At 41.8% G+C, this 16,836-nt stretch overlaps 1 protein-coding gene and 2 non-coding genes across 3 annotated transcripts in view; all 3 read left to right on the top strand.

Moving 5' to 3' along the window:
* LOC133968243 (collectin-12-like) overlaps window positions 1-16,836 on the top strand; it is a 36,876-nt gene that overhangs the window by 16,099 nt on the left and 3,941 nt on the right. The window contains exons 3-22 of the mRNA XM_062404176.1: window positions 1,638-1,760; window positions 4,411-4,497; window positions 4,657-5,700; window positions 6,123-6,704; window positions 6,795-6,937; window positions 7,084-7,193; window positions 7,307-7,422; window positions 8,842-8,845; window positions 10,550-10,623; window positions 12,167-12,251; window positions 12,439-12,514; window positions 13,293-13,388; window positions 13,487-13,633; window positions 13,747-13,837; window positions 14,002-14,191; window positions 14,946-15,040; window positions 15,929-16,017; window positions 16,287-16,374; window positions 16,513-16,567; window positions 16,682-16,835. Of these exons, the coding sequence (XP_062260160.1) occupies window positions 1,638-1,760; window positions 4,411-4,497; window positions 4,657-5,700; window positions 6,123-6,704; window positions 6,795-6,937; window positions 7,084-7,193; window positions 7,307-7,422; window positions 8,842-8,845; window positions 10,550-10,623; window positions 12,167-12,251; window positions 12,439-12,514; window positions 13,293-13,388; window positions 13,487-13,633; window positions 13,747-13,837; window positions 14,002-14,191; window positions 14,946-15,040; window positions 15,929-16,017; window positions 16,287-16,374; window positions 16,513-16,567; window positions 16,682-16,835 (3,449 nt within the window). The remainder of the gene's footprint in view (window positions 1-1,637; window positions 1,761-4,410; window positions 4,498-4,656; window positions 5,701-6,122; window positions 6,705-6,794; window positions 6,938-7,083; window positions 7,194-7,306; window positions 7,423-8,841; window positions 8,846-10,549; window positions 10,624-12,166; window positions 12,252-12,438; window positions 12,515-13,292; window positions 13,389-13,486; window positions 13,634-13,746; window positions 13,838-14,001; window positions 14,192-14,945; window positions 15,041-15,928; window positions 16,018-16,286; window positions 16,375-16,512; window positions 16,568-16,681; window position 16,836) is intronic.
* Window positions 14,507-14,619, top strand: LOC133969063 (small nucleolar RNA SNORD89). The gene has a single exon (XR_009924169.1). It is a non-coding gene; the product is annotated as a small nucleolar RNA SNORD89 (small nucleolar RNA).
* Window positions 15,415-15,527, top strand: LOC133969064 (small nucleolar RNA SNORD89). The gene has a single exon (XR_009924170.1). It is a non-coding gene; the product is annotated as a small nucleolar RNA SNORD89 (small nucleolar RNA).

Here is a 16,836-nt window from a genome sequence, read left to right on the forward strand (position 1 = left end):
TGTTTACATGGTGTGATGTTGTCCTTAAAACAGCTTGTGGTCAGGACCATGGGGTTGGGGGGGGGGGGAGCTCTCACTGGCTCTCAGTACACATAAGGACAACATTGGCCTGGATATCCATGTCCGTGTCCACTGCCCGGGCCTCTTTGACGTGGTCAGATGTGATGTTTGCACAGATGTGTGGGTCCAAAGCAGAGAGGCCAACTGTCCCGTCCCGTTCTGGTGGTCCCGGCCCACCCCTTACTGGGAAGGATGGTGAACTCCTTTGGCTACAGATCGAGTCTCATCGTGTTTGACATGACTCAGAGGGACGGAGCGAGGCCCCTGACGCTGTTTGAGGAGGAAGTCACATGAAGATGTCAGTCCAGCTGGGACTATATAACGTCCCTCAGTGGAAACAACAGACCTAGAACCCATAATAGTTATGAGCATGTTTTCATGTACTTCCTCACCTGCCTTTGATGTCTTTTGAAATGGACGTTGGCAGAGTGGTTCAGCATTAAGTTTATATAACATACTCAAAAGCAAACTCATAACAAGACCGATTCCAATAACTTCATATTGGCCTTTTAAAAAAGATTTCGGGTAATGATTCCCTAATGTTTCAATGATGAAGATGTGGTTATCAAACCCTTATGACAAAGAAATATTATTGAGGCTTAACATTTAACAGTCTAACCACAATCTGAAATATGAATAAATAAAAGAACATACAGACCTCAATATATACAGACCTAAACATGTATTTTCTATTATTTCAAGAAAACAGCCAATATTATTAGTGAACAGCTCATTCCAAACAGGCAGGCTTAGAGCCAACACTGCACTGGTGTTTTTAATTCTACATAATCCGTGGAAACTGCTGGCTGGTTTATTGTCTGTGTTATTACCTGAATGCTTGTGTTTCTGGCCTCATTGGACCAATTCCAACTTAAAAATCCCAGCAATCCCTTTGAAAGGGAAATGATACCCAAGTCTTAATACCATAGTTTCCGTGCCATAACAATTTATTTAATAACATTCCTGTCTGGTAAAGTATTAAAGGTTATACTCCACATTTTCTCTTCCTATGTTATGTGATTTAAAGTTTCGACATGAGGATCTTTATTAGCTGTTGTGAACACCAGTTGCCCTCTTGTTCTGCTCACCAGCGGCTGCTTGGTCAGTTGTAATGAAGTCCAGTAAACATCCTGCCTGTAGTCTAATGTTTAGGATTGTGCCACATGCTCGATCTGTGACGTGAAGCATTTCAATGCACCGTGGCTTTAGGTCGGATTGCAGTGAGGAATGACAGAAGGGGAAAGTCGTTGTTGTGTTTTGGTTCCTCTATCATATGGTCAACACATGTGTGTTTCATCGTGAGTCTTCTTGCCTCTTCGTGAGGACAAATGTTTTGAATAGACAATTGGCTGGAGAAAAAGCACAGAGTGTCCTATGTCAGTACTACAGCACTAAACTTAGGTATGGAATCAGAGAAGCTGTCCCATGTGATTTCATTTTTGAATGGAAAAACTTTGGCTCACTTATACGAACTCGCCGCTGCTGCTTTTGCAAAATATTTGATTAACCAGAAGCAATGGGAACATACGAGTGAACAGAACAATCCCATGTGACGCAGATCCTGTTGTGTGTTGTAGGAATTCAGGAGGGGACAGAGTGCACCAAGTGTAAAAATGACTGGGCTCTGAGGGCGGCCATTGCACTTCTCTACGTGCTCTGTGCACTGCTCACCATCGCTGTGGCGGTCCTCGGATACAAAGGTAAGTCAATGCTCCAGTTAATGCAAACATTTTTTTCCAGAGACTCAGCCATGAAACTATCCAAATGTGAGGAATTCTAAACAGAGTTTAGTGTATTTGTTACATAGGCAGCTGCTCTGGTTCAGGAACATGGGGATCATGGGTAATATATTGACAGTTTGATAGGATTTAATCACCACATGATTGCTGCAGGGGGCACCGTTGCTCAGTGAGAGTTACACAGTGTTGCTCTAAAGTCCCTCTCGTACAGCACAAGACATTCATACTGTAGTATTCTCATGTTTCTCTATCGTCTCTTTAGTGCATTTTATATAGGTTAGGATATTTTCATCCTACTGGAATGTAAGTGACTGTAGATTTACAAATAGGTTCAATGCAGAATGACTATTATGTAGATAAGTATGATAAGACCTTTGTTATATACAGCATGTTACTGAAGATGTAAATGGTTAAAAACACAAAAGTATAGATCGCCATAGATGGGAAACACATTTGTTGCGCAGAAGTGTCCTGACTCTGTTTCTCCCTGTTTGAACCAAGGCAGTGATGTTAAATAGAAACAGAAAGGAACTTGGTTTATTTCAGGGATCACCAATATGGAATGTTCTTTGTGTTTTGTCCAGTCTACATATTTAAGGAATAAATCATCCCCAGAAAACTTATTGTAAAAATATTGTAAAGACAAACATTGAAGTCCTCCTTGCTCTGCAGGTGAACCAGCCTGGTGAACCATGTACTCTAATTCACTATAAGCACAATCCGCCCAATAGGGAATGACTATTGGATTGAAATCTGAATCTGACCTTGGGAGTGAGGACTGTTTGGGGTTTCTAGTTCTGAGTCTGTGGTTAGTTTAAAGCATGGTTTGGCTCTAATGTCTGCCAGATGACCACGCAGCGACTCCTCTAGAGCAGATTTTATTGTTTGGTAGCAATTTGTTGTCTCATGAACCACAGGTTAACACAAAAATGGCTGCATGTGTCCAAAATAGTTTGAGGTTTGCAAGAAACCAGTGTTTGCTGCTTCTAGCTGGTATGCTTCACTTCTCCATCCTTCATAGCCTGCTGCACTGTTTCATTTTTATGTTTCTTATTTCTTAAACCCTACAAATGACCCTTTTAATTAAAAGTTTGTGTTACAAACAGTGTCACCAAGCGTCTGCTCTTGCAGAGTGGATCAGGATAAATCTACCAGACATCATGTTGGGTAATGGCTGGATTATGGCTCATAACTTGGGTCACAATAAGCAGCCAATAAGCCTTGATCAAATTAGCAGCTTTATACAACTCATAATGCTCCTCCAGTTCCGGGCTGTGGGGGAATGTAAAGATTATCAGAGGGGAATAGGAAAGAATTTCAGTCATCAAGAGTGTGGGAGGTATTTCTGGTATAAATAACATCATTACCTCTGCCAACGAGGATTTGTTGTTTTCGTCTGCATTTGTTTGTTAGTTCGCAGGATAAGTCCATCAAAGTGATTTTCATGAAAATATTTGGAGGGGTGGAGCATGACCTGTAGCAGAACTCTTTACATTCTGGTGCAGATCCGATTCAGTAACAAATACACTGAAAAAAAGATGTTGAAAATTGTTGGACCAACTTAAAACTTTAAATATAAGTGGCCATGGGTGTTAATATAACTTACTATTTTGATTGAAACAGTCGAGATATGAGCTCTGCCGAGTCAAATTCTGTTTTTCATCATCATCAATTTGAAGGGAATAAATGAATGTTAAGTAAGAAGTATTCATGTTTTCTGTGCTCTTGAAGATTAAGAAAGTGAAAGAGACAGAGAGAAGACTCGAGCTGCATTCTCAAGCTCCAAACCAGTTAACCAACAGCTCTTTGAAAACTACTGGTTTTGTTTGTCCCGAGCCTGTTTTTGTCACTCCTGGAATGATAACAGTGAAGGATCGGAACGTCTTCCAGCGCAGTTTTTTTTTTTTTTTTTTTAAACGCTCTCACACCGACAGAAAAACAAATGGTGGTGGAGAGGAGAGGGATTCTTGTTGCAGATGTGAGGGGGGGTGGAAGAGAAAGTGGATCCCGAGTCGCAGCGTGTTATTGTGGTATTCATCATGTGTTTAACATTATTAATCCCGAAGTGGAATTTGTGAATGTCCTCGGAAAAATGAGGTTTGCATCGATCAACAGATGCGCAGTTGCCTGGCTACTGAAGTCGTAGGAAACTCTTCACCTTGTTCAACAGCCTGTGTGCGGAGATCCTTTGAGAGGAATAAATACAACAGCACTCCCTGCTGGTCAGAACTATATCATTTATAGGTTCAGTGAGATCTCTCTGTGAGATGAATTCAGATTTTATACAGTAGCAAAATATGCAATGCTTTGTAGATGTACTGACTAAAAGACATAAACATCTTTCTTTAGTAATATATATGTATGTATGTAATACATATGTGCAAAAATGGCAAGTGAAACAAAGTTAGTCTGATCTAACAGGACAGTTGTTATTGCGCAGTCTAAAACACTTGAAATTTATTCTAGACAAATAGCTGGAGCGTGTTATGATGCTACCTTCCAGTTTGATACTGGGATAGACTGTCATGATAATATTGTGTTTAGTTTAACCCCTTGTCTGTATACACTATGTTCATTTGTATTTACACTCTCTTTCCTCTTTCATCGTCAGTGGTCCAGAGAATGGACAATGTGACCGAGGGTATGCAGAATTATGGAGGCAAGATCAATGCTGTGGAGACAGACTTGAAGAAATTTGGTAAGAAAAACCACAGTTTGAATTAGGGCTTGGGTAAGAAAGCCAATACAAAATTGGAATTAATATTGTTCTATCGCCCAGCCCTATTTTGAATGCAATAGACTGGAATGTTTATTTTTTTATTTTCTTTTGTCATTGTTTTGGTCGTAACCTTTTCAGATGATCAGGCAGGAGAGAAGTCCGTTAATGCAACCAGTGAAATCAAGACTTTCAAGTCAGACCTGGAGTTCTTACAGAACAAACTGAATGACATTGCGCTGAGGGCAACCAGAAACCGAGACGTCCTGGATGAGCTCCGGATCACAGGCGATGACGTGCAAAACGGCCACGGGTCCCTGCAGAGCTTTCTGGAAGGAAATGCGGCCTCACTGCGTGGCCTCAACCAGACCCTGCTCACTTACAGTGGTGTGATTGACAACCTCCAGACGGACACAGCACGGCTTCAGTCAGAGATACAGGGCCAGGCTAAAGAACAGAGCCAGACCCAGGTTACTGTCAGTGCACTCAACATCACCCAGGCCCAGCAACGCAGTCTGCTCGGCACACTGCAGAAGACGGTGGAAGACGCGGGACAGGCGGTGCAGAAACTGAAGAATGATTATCAGGGTCTGCAGCAGACGTCCAGACAGAACCGGGCTGACACGGAGTGGCTGAAGGAAAAGATGCAAAATCTCCAGGTTTTAGCAGCGAACAACTCAGCCGTGGCCCGGTCCAACGAGGAAGCTCTTGATGACCTGGATACGCAGCTCAGCGCTCTGGCCAGTCAGATCCAGAACACCTCCGCCCTCACCGAGCGACACGACCAGAAGATGCGTGAGCTGATGGACCACCAGAGAGACCACGACAACATCACCTCATCCAAGTTTGATGAGATAGAAGTACGATTAGACAGACATGAGAACGCCATGGACCGCGTGACCGGAAACATGAGCTTTGCCTCACAGGTCCTCGGTGCCATCAGCGTCGACCTGACCGGCCTGAGGTCCTGTGCTGAGACAGTGATGCGACATTCAGACCTGATACTGGCGCTGAATGGTAGCGTGATGGAGGCTCAGGCGGAGGGCAAAGAGCTGCGCAGCCAGCAGGATGTGCTGACAGCCAGGCTGGACGGTGAGGTCAACAACCTGTCTATGGTGATGGAGGAGATGAAGCTCGTGGACAGCAAGCACTCTCAGCTCATCACCAACTTCACCATCCTGCAGGGTAAGAAAACAAGATGGCTATGTGTGAATCCTGGAAATGAAACACTTTTTAGATCATATTATGAATATTGTTCAAAGTTGTGATGTAGATAGGATTATTTGTTATACCGCTGTATAGGGATAAGTCCATTCTTTTACTATCTTTCCTCTTTCTATTTCCTCTCAATATATATAAAAATAATATTATCTAATCTTACATGAAAAGCTTTTACAATATATAACTCTTAAAAATTGACTTGCATCCAAAATGAACCAGATCTATGAATTTTGAGTGACCTTTCAACATGAATAGGAAGATACCATCTAGTATGCTGTTGTATCAGCAAAGTGCAAGAAGTGAATTTTATTTTCTTTCTTTCTTGTTGCACAGATTGTACATTCTCAGACATGTGGACCACTTATTTTTTTGTCATAACGTTTCAGGTCCACCGGGTCCAAGGGGCACCAAAGGGGACAAGGGTCCACAGGGGCCAATGGGCCAAGCAGGACAAAAGGGTGATAAAGGAGACGAAGGGGTGCTAGGACAGGTGGGACCCAAAGGAGAGAAAGGTTCTGCTGGACCTCCAGGTGCGACAGGTCCTCAGGGTGCAAATGGTGGTCGGGGTGTTCCGGGATCCAAAGGATCGAGAGGGCCAGGAGGTCGATCTGGAAACCCTGGTGATAAAGGTGTCCCAGGGAATCCAGGGTATCCTGGTATCGATGGAAAGCCAGGGATGCCAGGATCACAAGGCCCACAGGGGCCCAGAGGTGTAATGGGACCGGCAGGATTGGATGGGCCTCGTGGGCCTGTTGGACCTATTGGCCCTCCCGGCCCTCCAGGGCTTCCAGGGTTACCTGCAGTTGCCCCTCCTCTAATATTAAAGCCAACTCAGTCCACTCAGGTCCCTGGATCTCCCAAAGCACCTGAACCTCCCAAAGCATCTGAACCATCCAAACCAACCGAGGAACCACAAGGGTCTGTGTCCCGGCAGGTCCAACCCCCAGTGGTCACCACTCCAACTCCTGGTGAGTTCTATTATTACATAAGGATAAAATACAGATATGTAGCTATTTATAACTATATTTTTTACATTTCTGGTAATTACTCGTTTGCAGGTTGTCCACCAGGGTTCAGAAAGTTTGGAGACAGCTGCTATTACCTCTCCTCTGAGCCCCAGAGACTCAAATTTGATGAGGCCAACCACTTTTGCACCAACATGTCATCGTATATGCTCATTATCAATGACAATGAAGAGCAGGTACATAAACCCAGACAGTATCTTGAATGTTGCCTCTTTTAAAGAATGAAACAATTCAGTTAAAACTTAAATAACTAAAGCTAAACAAAGACTTGTCATTTTCAGAGTTAATTATCCTGAAAAATCTGTTGCTCTTTTTTTCATAGGAGTTTGTGAAAGATGCAATAAACGGAAAAGGTTATTTCTGGCTGGGCCTGACTGACAGAGACGAGGAAAATGTCTGGAAGTGGGCGGACGGGACGATACCTGTTTTCAAGTGAGTTGGTTTTAGAGCAGATGGATCCATGTGTTTCACTGATTTATGTCATGATAGATTCAATTCTGTTAGAAAAGATCAATGATTTGACTTGAGATATTTTTCTCCATCAGTAAGTGGAAGCCCGGCCAGCCTGATAACTGGACCAACGGTCATAAAGGCGGCGAGGACTGTGCTGGTCTAATCCGTAATGCCTTCTGGAATGACTTCTACTGTACCGAGCGCATCGGTTTCATCTGTGAACGTGCCTCTGACTGTCAGTACCTTCTCGGACCTTTCTGAACTTTAAATCTGTTTTTAATATTTACACACATTCAGTGTGCAGGACCAAGCCCCATGTCCATCAGTTCATTTTAAGTAAGATAAGAAGTGCAGATTTGATGACTGAGATATAACGTTCATCTTGTGTTCCCACGGCACAGACCTTTGATTCCAAACATAAGATCCCAGACACTTGAAAGCTGCTTTTTCAAATAAAATGCTGTGAAATTTTAAAAAGATACACATTAATAGTGAAGATTTAAATCTAATATTTCAGACATACTGTATGCAAATCGTATTTTAGTTGTGTTTATTGATCATATTGGATATTAATATCATATTTACAGTAGTTACTGTTGCTATAACTGTAAATATAGAAGCCTGTGAGCATCATAACAGTGTTTAAATCTGTCTAATGTGATTTATTTTGTTGTTCTCTTCGCAGTAAGTGTTCCAGTTTTATAGCATCCATCTAAGACAGTGTGAACTGTCTCTTGGAGGAATATGAACAGGCTGAAGTTGAAGTTGCAGAGATAATGAAGGAGATGAGGGGGAGCTCTCGATGGAAAGAGGTCCCTGAAGAAGCCAGCCCACATGAGCATCACTGAGACTTTGGTTGATCCTTGTGTCAAAGGCACTTTATGAAAAAGCATCACAACAAAGCCCAGAGCCAGCCCACTTAGGCCTTTTTGTAGTATTTGTACTGAAGGAAACATGAGAATGTGGTAATCAACACTACACAAAAATATAAACGCAACCCGCAGGATCTTCTAAATGTTAGAAATCACAGTACATTCACTACTCAGTGAAAACAAACAACTGGAAGTTTTCACCTGGAGCACGTGTGCAGGCATTTGAACAACATGGAGGACAGTCGTGTAGTTTCTCCATTCAGTATCTGAAAAGGATCTCGTGCTGTCATGGTGACGTGTGGTTGACGGACAGATACACGATGTACAGTGCTGCTAAACTCTTGGAATCGACTTCTGAGACAGCTGATGGTTGAATGATGGACATTCAGTATTTCAGAATCTGCCCCGGGTGCTCAACTTCAATCAATATGCCGACTGCACGCTTGTGTTCTTGGAAAAAGGTAGTAGAAATGTCATCGCAGCTCATGAACAATGGGAACGAAAACAAAAGTGTTGCGTTTATATTTTTTGTTCATCATATTCCGGCTATACTCTGTCATTGTATGGTGTAGCCACTGTTGTACAGGTGTATCTGTAAATAATATTTCATAAGCAGTAGATTGTTGGTTGGAATTTAGTTTCATTTTATTTCTTAACTGCCTTGTCAATCTTTCCACTCACAGAAAATCCATGTCAGAGGATGTTGTTAATAGAGTTGCAACTATTTTATACCATCACATATGTCACAGATACAGAACTGTGCTTCGAAATAAGCTTCTGGGAAAATGGTGAGCAGCCACTAACCCTTCCACGACTGTAAACAAATAATGTAAATCTCACCTTTCAGCAAACTGAAATATTCATGTCATTTTTTTAATAATAGATGCTCAGGGTGAGAAGTGCTGCCGTTTTATTAAGGAACGTATTTCTTAGATCTTAGACTGCCAGTTTTATACAGTATGAAGCGTACATGAACAATATGTTGGTGTTTTGTAATGTAGCCATATCTGATGATTTTTTCAATATGTCTAATACAATACGTGGAATATGTTACATGATTATTATTTGCATAATCAGTTGTTGTTGTCATTTGATTGACCTTTGCAGATTCATATGATGCTGATGGACTGAGTAGCAGTAGGCTCATTGTGCCTTAATTAAATGACCAAGTTTCTCTGGATAAGGCCCGGACACTTATCACAATAAATTTAAAAAGAAAGTGTGTTGAGTCTATGCTTTTATTCCTGTTATATTTTGCGATAAATACACTTGAGATGATGTGATATGAAACACCATTCATGTAGCAGTGGTGTCTAAACTTGGTGATAACAGCACAGTACAGAGTAAACCCTTATACAGAGACATGTGTTATACAGGGTCCAGGCTTTCTATTATTTGTTCCATCCCATTTCAAGTAGTTATTTTTTTTACATTATCAGATTATAATAATAACAAAGACAAAACAATATGTCAAATTTACCTGTGTATCGATTTTTATGAACGCGTGCCGGGGATCTCGGGGGGCACCGTTGAAAATTCTTCCAGAATACGTACATTTTCAGCACTCTCTAAAATTCTTGGCAAGAATTTGACCATGTTAAAGCCCTCAAATAGCCAATTCATTTACCTGAAAAATACATTGTCAATAGGGCCTCACTGTCTGTCAGTGCCTGTCAGTGCCCCGGCCTAATAAAGGTCACACATCAGATTTTTTTTGTATATATACATGGAATATTCTAGTCCAGATTTAATAAATCTTAGTTTTTTTGATTAAGACCTTTCCCACTGAGTTCCACACGAAGACTACCGGGGCAATAGTGGAAATAATATTTTGTCAAGTTGTTGTGAACAAAATAATTAAATGTTTGCATTACTATAACTTTCTTTTCAATTACTTCTTTATTCTTATAAAATGATTTTTTCTTGAATTATTATGAATTTTCCCTGTAAACTACAACTTTATTCTTGTAATATTATAACCATCTACTCAATTATGACAATTCTCTATTATGCAAAATACTAATACTAATAAAAACAATCCCATTTTATTCTTAACAAGTCCACTTTATTATATTTGATAAGAAAAATGAAAAAAAAGAGATCAACCTCTATTTCTATTTTATTATGTCTGACCCTGATATTCCTCCATATGTGTATGGGGGATACAAAACTGTTTTCAATGGGATGAGATAACGTCACGTGTTCAAAGTCAGCTGACGATGACATGTTTTCTTTGTATTTTCAAGTCAAAGGCGATTTGTGGCTCAAGGTTCATTTATTGCTCTGGACTGGTGAATCACAGTCGGTGATCGCAGCTCGTCCGAACACGACGGGACGATCACCCAGCGACTCTGCGCCCCCAGCCGCGTCACCGCGCCCGCAGCTCCGCTCGACATCCATGAAGTTGTCGGTACTATGCGTCGCTGCTGCATGAAATAAACCAGAGTGGGGACATAACGAGAGACGGTGGAAATCTGTTGTTGTCGACACACCAGCGATGCCTCTCTTCGCGACCAACCCATTCGACCAAGATGTGGGTGAGTAGCCGGGAGCCGGGGGCTAGCTGTAGCAGGCTAGCTGCCGGAGCTGGGACCACTCAGCTTTGTTTGTGTTGTCCAGCGGGACACAGCCTCTCGGTTAGCATCACACTGCGAATGTCACACGTCTGTCCACACAGCATGTATTGTTCCATATATATAAGGTTGATGCTATATAAGCTGATTTTGGTGTTGTCCCCCCCCCCGTCTTGGTTTGTTTTGCTTCAGTTAGCCACCGGGCTCATTCGGCTAGCTAGCTTGCCACATCTAATGGGATGTAGCCAACAGCAGTTAGCATCTCGATTCTTTGAAAACGCTCAATAAAGTTCCTACATTTGAGTTTTAATTCGAGCTCAACTACGTTTTCAAGCTGTGCTGTGTATAGTTATTTAATCACACAGGTTGACAGTCATGGACGTGTGACACAAATGTTGTCATCAGCTAATTGCTGCTAAGCTAGCTAGCGTGCTAGCCGTCTGCTCCATCACTACCTGCCTGTAACCAACATGACGAGGCTGGCGTCTCATAGTTGAGTGGGATTGAAATCGGATGAGGGCTCGTGCATGAAACCATGAACGTACTGTGGGTTTCCCTCTGTCTCTTTGCTGTGGCTCGAGGGGTTAACCACTTCGGGAGCATGTGCAGTGAGCAGAGGAAGAGCCAACTGCACCAACACCTCACTGACCCTTAACATACAAGTTACAGTGCTCAGTGGTAATCGTGGATGGTTAATTTCAGGCTTTTAAATTGGGTTGTTTTATATATCTGTGGGAGTATTGTGATAATCAACTTGTAAGAAAGGGTGTAAGTAAGTCCTCTGTCTGGTTACATTGTATTTAAATGTCTGTGTGAATAAAGTATTTTTGAATATTCTGCAAAGCATTGATTAATGCATATTGACCCTGACTCAATGCCTTCCACCAAACACTGAAACATGAAAGACATTTCGGCATAAGGAGATCCTCAAAATATATGCGCCTAACTTGTTTGTTATTTCGGGGTCAATGCTGATATAAAGGAGAAAAAAAACATTGAGAAAGATTCTTAAGATGTCGTTTTCACTCCCTTATGACAAAGAAATATATGATTTGAGGTTTGTTATTGTAAAGTTTAACTATGGACTTTAAATAACTATAACACATATACTGAAGGAGTCGATGGGATGAGGTGTCCACTACATTACTAGTGTATCTATAGGACTCGAATTACAAAAATAAGCATCCTTTTTAATTAAAATGTAAACATAAAGGCACTGTAGTCAAACTTCATATTAGTGTGCAACGTTAAACATAGACACAGACGATGTTATCAGGTTAAGATGGCCAGTGGGTGAAAGCAAATGTGTACATTTACTCAAATGTTGTCTTAAATACAGATTTGATGTACTAGTACCTGTGTATTTCCATTTCCCTCCTACTTTATCCCCTTCTCATGCAGTTGTCACTCTCCTTTTTCGACCCTGTCTCTAAGCACAATAAGTCCTGAAAAATGTGTTTGCTGCAATGTTTAAGTTATCTGCTGTTGCTGTGCTTCCTTTCTGCAGAGAAAGCTACCAGTGAGATGAACACAGCTGAGGACTGGGGCCTCATTCTGGACATATGTGATAAGATAGGGCAGTCACGCACTGGGTTGGTCAACTGTCTTCTACTAATCCACACATATTGAATGCATACCCATGCATCTCTCAGCTTTTCCTAAAATGTTTTTTTTGAAACACGATTTGTGTAGGAGAAACATCTCTGTTGATAATTCTCTGTGGCAGAGCAATTCATTTTCACCACTCTTTGATTTCTATTATTTTTCATTCTGTTGCAGACCTAAAGAATGTCTCCGCTCTATAATGAGAAGAGTGAACCACAAGGATCCTCATGTTGCCATGCAGGCGCTGACTGTAAGCAGGAAACAAGTGTGACTGTTCAGTCAATGGAGATGTTGTGTTTTCTTCTTGTCATTAAACTTCATCAACACTTTATTAAAACGAGAGCTAGTAGTGTGACTGTGGATCACATCTCTAGGAATCTGATGAACAGCTTTTGGGTTCTGTTCCCATTTGATGAAAACCTCTGAAATTACTCTTCATGAATTACAACAAAAGCCAGGTATTTAACAAAATAATGAATTAGAGTGATGACATCATGGAGTGTGCAGGGCCCTGTCGCCTGGGAGATGATGTAAACAAAAGGCCGAATTGTAGCACCCCTGCCAGGCAGTGTGTTCTCAGAGTGGGGGCGCCTTGACAAAGACTGACCGAAGCACTTATCTGATCCCAGAACAGGTGACGGGGTCCGTTAGCTGGGCTCTTTTCATTCGCTGAAGCAACACAGAGGATCAATCAGCACAGGTGAGAGCTGTTAGCTGATTGGTCCTCACGCTTAAAAGGCAGCGTGTGAGCTGACTCAGGAGACACAGAGGACTCAGAGGAGTCTGAGCTACTGAGCTGGACGATGAGCAGGAAGTTTGAGTTTGCGCTGGGAATTTATGTTTGGAGTTAACAAATATGATAAGATCCGAATGGTTTGTTTCTGGCTGCTGTGGTGAAAGCCCTGTGGCCTGGTCTACTGCCACAGTGACCAAATCAATTCTCCAGTTCTTGTGCTGTGTGTTTGTCGCCTATTGTTACATATCAATTAGTGAGTCAGATGAATATTTGTACCCCTTTGTCCTCACAGCTTCTTGGTGCTTGTGTCTCAAACTGTGGGAAGATCTTCCACTTGGAGGTGTGCTCCAGAGAGTTTGCCAGTGAAGTCAGTAACGTCTTAAACAAGGTATGTTTTTGCCCTCTGTGTGTTGTCCAGATATAACCTCATTAAGTGATTGTGTGCCATCCTTGTTTTCTTAACTTCTTGTTTGAAAATATCTCCAGGGCCACCCCAAAGTGTGTGAGAAGCTTAAAGCCCTCATGGTGGAGTGGGCGGAGGACTTCCGCAATGATCCACAGCTGAGCCTGATCTCAGCAATGATTAAAAATCTACGTGAGCAGGGTGTTACCTTTCCTGCAGTGGGGTCCCAGGTAGGCCTGTGTAGGAAAAAGGACAAATGGAGGATGTTTTTGATTAACCGCTGTATTTGAGGCTCAGTTGTTGAGTTCTTGATTCAACTAAGTTTAGGATATTTTGTTCACAGGCTGCAGAGCAAGCAAAAGCAAGTCCTGCTCTGGTGGCAAAGGATCCGTCCACCTCATCAAACAAGAAAGAAGAGGAAGACTTGGCCAAAGGTTGAGTATTGTCCTTCAAAAATTCTCACTGACACCTTTGCTTTTTTTTGGAGTTGCATAAATTACAATTTACACTGGATTTATGAACTGAATTAATATTTAGGGAGGTTTAAAATGTGCAAGGTCTTTCAAGAGCAAAGCAACAATCTGACTCATGTTTGCAGCTATTGAGCTGTCGCTGAAGGAGCAGCGTCCGCAGACGTCCTTGTCGGGCCTTTACCCGAACACCTCTAGCCTGCTCTCCTCGCACAAGTCAGACGGAAGGAAAGTCCGCGCCATCTATGACTTTGAGGCTGCTGAGGACAACGAGCTCACCTTCAAGTCTGGAGAAATCATCACTATCCTGGACGACAGGTGAACTACTTGCACAAACGCACACAAATAAGGAAGTAAGCACAGCATACAAGGATTAGTCAAATAACAGGATCCGGGACAGTTTCATGGCTCATTGTTGTTGAGCACACAATTGATACCTGTCCTGGATCTTCCATCTCAAAATAAACTACCCCTGGAGTGATCACATGATCACATCTCGAGGAATCTGATTAACAGCTTTTGGATTCTGTTCCCATTTGATAAACCTGAAATTACTTTTCATGAATTGCAACAAAAGCCCAATATTTAACTAAATAAATAAAATCACGATGTAGAGTGTGCAGGGCCCTGTCGCCTGGGAGATGATGTAAACAAAAGGCCGAATTGTAGTGCCCCTGCCAGGCAGTGTGTTCTCAGAGTGGGGGTGCCTTGACAAAGACTTACCGAAGCACTTATCTGATCCCAGAACAGGTGACGTGGTCCGTTAGCGGGGCTCCTTTCATTCACTGAAGAGATCAAAGGGTTGAAAGCTCCAGTAAAGAAACTTGTTTTATTTATTGTTAGTTTCACAGCTTTTGGGTAATGAAGCGCAATAGAAACTGTAATGTCTGGTTTCTCCAGCAGGTGTCTCTGGTCCTGGAGGCAGTGACATCGCTCTGGTTTCATTTGATGTTATCAACTTAAAATGAACTACTTATCTACTTCGTTAACTCGGAAATATCGTTTCTGTAGCAAGGAAAAGATAACATATCAAACTGAATATTTTAGTGTATTTTCCTATGTGAATTTTTAGTGACCCCAACTGGTGGAAAGGGGAAACTTATCAGGGAGTGGGACTGTTCCCGTCCAACTTTGTCACTGCTGACCTCACTGCGGAGCCTGAGATGAGTGAGTATGCACAAACACATACCACTTATGTCATATCTAGTTCTTGATCTCCATTTAGTCCATTAGCAGTATTGCTCTATTGATCCCTCTGAGGAAAATACTTTATCACGTACACTCGGCTGGTGAAAAAACACAAAGAACAATACAGTCCAATTGGAAAACAGTCACGTTATCGGTAACATAAACCTGTCCTGGATCTTCCATCTCCAAAGAAACTACCCCTGTAGTGATCAGATTTCGAGGAATCTGAACATTTTTTGGATTCTGTTCCCATTTGAGGCAAACCTCTGAAATTACTCTTCAGGAATTACAACAAAACCCCACTATTTATCAAATTAAAATGATGACGTCTTGGAGTGTGCAGGGCCCCGTCGCCTGGGAGATGATGTAAACAAAAGGCCGAATTGTAGTGCCCCTGCCATGCAGTGTGTTCTCAGAGTGGGGGTGCCTTGACAAAGACTAACCGAAGCACTTATCTGATCCCAGAACAGGTGACGGGGTCCGTCCACAACCACTCCTTGTACTTAGTGGTCATATGAGAATCGTCCTCATTTGATTTGGACATTTATTATTATCAAGAGCTTTCTACAACTTTTATCTTATTCTGATCTAACAGACCTGTCATGTAGACATGACAGGTCCATGTCTCAGTAACTGCTTCCATGTCTCATGAAGTGACACACGTTCTTTATTTATCCACTCACTTGATTCTTGCGTGTTTAACGTGGTTGAGGTTGTTCAATAAATTGTCAAATGTATTGCTCATCATCCAGCGCAAATGGCTTTCAGTGTGTATGGCCTTTGCTTTGCTGATTATGTCGCTTGTCTTATGTGTGTATTATGTTTTTTTTTTTTTATTGCCGCATTTGCTTACTTGGAAATCTACAGTGAAGACGGAGAAGAAGACGGTACAGTTCAGTGAGGACATCCAGGTGGAGACTATAGAGCCGGAACAAGAGCCTGCATACATAGATGAGGTAAGTGCACAGGCTCACTGAGTCAATCAGCTCCACTGAAATGTCACTAAAGGGATTTGTCAAGATTTTATTTTAAAACATCACCTGCTCCTAAAATGAGTTGCATTACAGTCAGAATCAAAACTTAACAGTTATATATATATATATATATATACATTTTCTATTATAGGACCTTAAATTCATGAAAGAATTACCCCTGGAGGAATTTATTTCCAAACTGCATGAAATTATTTAACAGTCATCATATAAACTTTATTTACAACTTCCAGGACAAAATGGACCAGTTACTGCAGATGATCCAGAGCGCAGATCCCACAGACAATCAGTCAGACAGCGCCGAGTTATTACAGCTTGAAGGTAAACTGAAGACTGAAATAATCTGAGTAAAAGAATAAAGGTGTGAGAAAAATGATCAGTTTACAAAACGACGCTGGGAATTTATTTTTGAGTAGAGATGAAATCAGTAACCATAAAAATCGTAATTTTATTATTCAGGTGCCTGCAATCAAATGGGACCCCTCATTGACCAGAAGTTGGAGGATATAGACAGGTGAGTAACTTAAGACCATCAGATGTTAAAACGTATAATAAACAATATAATCAGACCCTGATTAAATATGTAGTTCAGGAAGTCTTATTGTCTCTGTGTGTTTGTATTATTCAGGAAGCACTCAGAGCTGTCAGACCTGAATGTTAAAGTGATGGAATCTCTGTCGCTGTATGCCAAGTTGATGAATGAGGATCCGGTTTACGCCATGTATGCCAAGCTGCAGAGCCAACAGTACTACATGCAGCAGCCCGCTAATGCAGCACAACAGG

This window comes from Platichthys flesus, chromosome 14 (genome assembly GCF_949316205.1).
Source record: "Platichthys flesus chromosome 14, fPlaFle2.1, whole genome shotgun sequence".
Classification (NCBI taxonomy): domain Eukaryota; kingdom Metazoa; phylum Chordata; class Actinopteri; order Pleuronectiformes; family Pleuronectidae; genus Platichthys; species Platichthys flesus.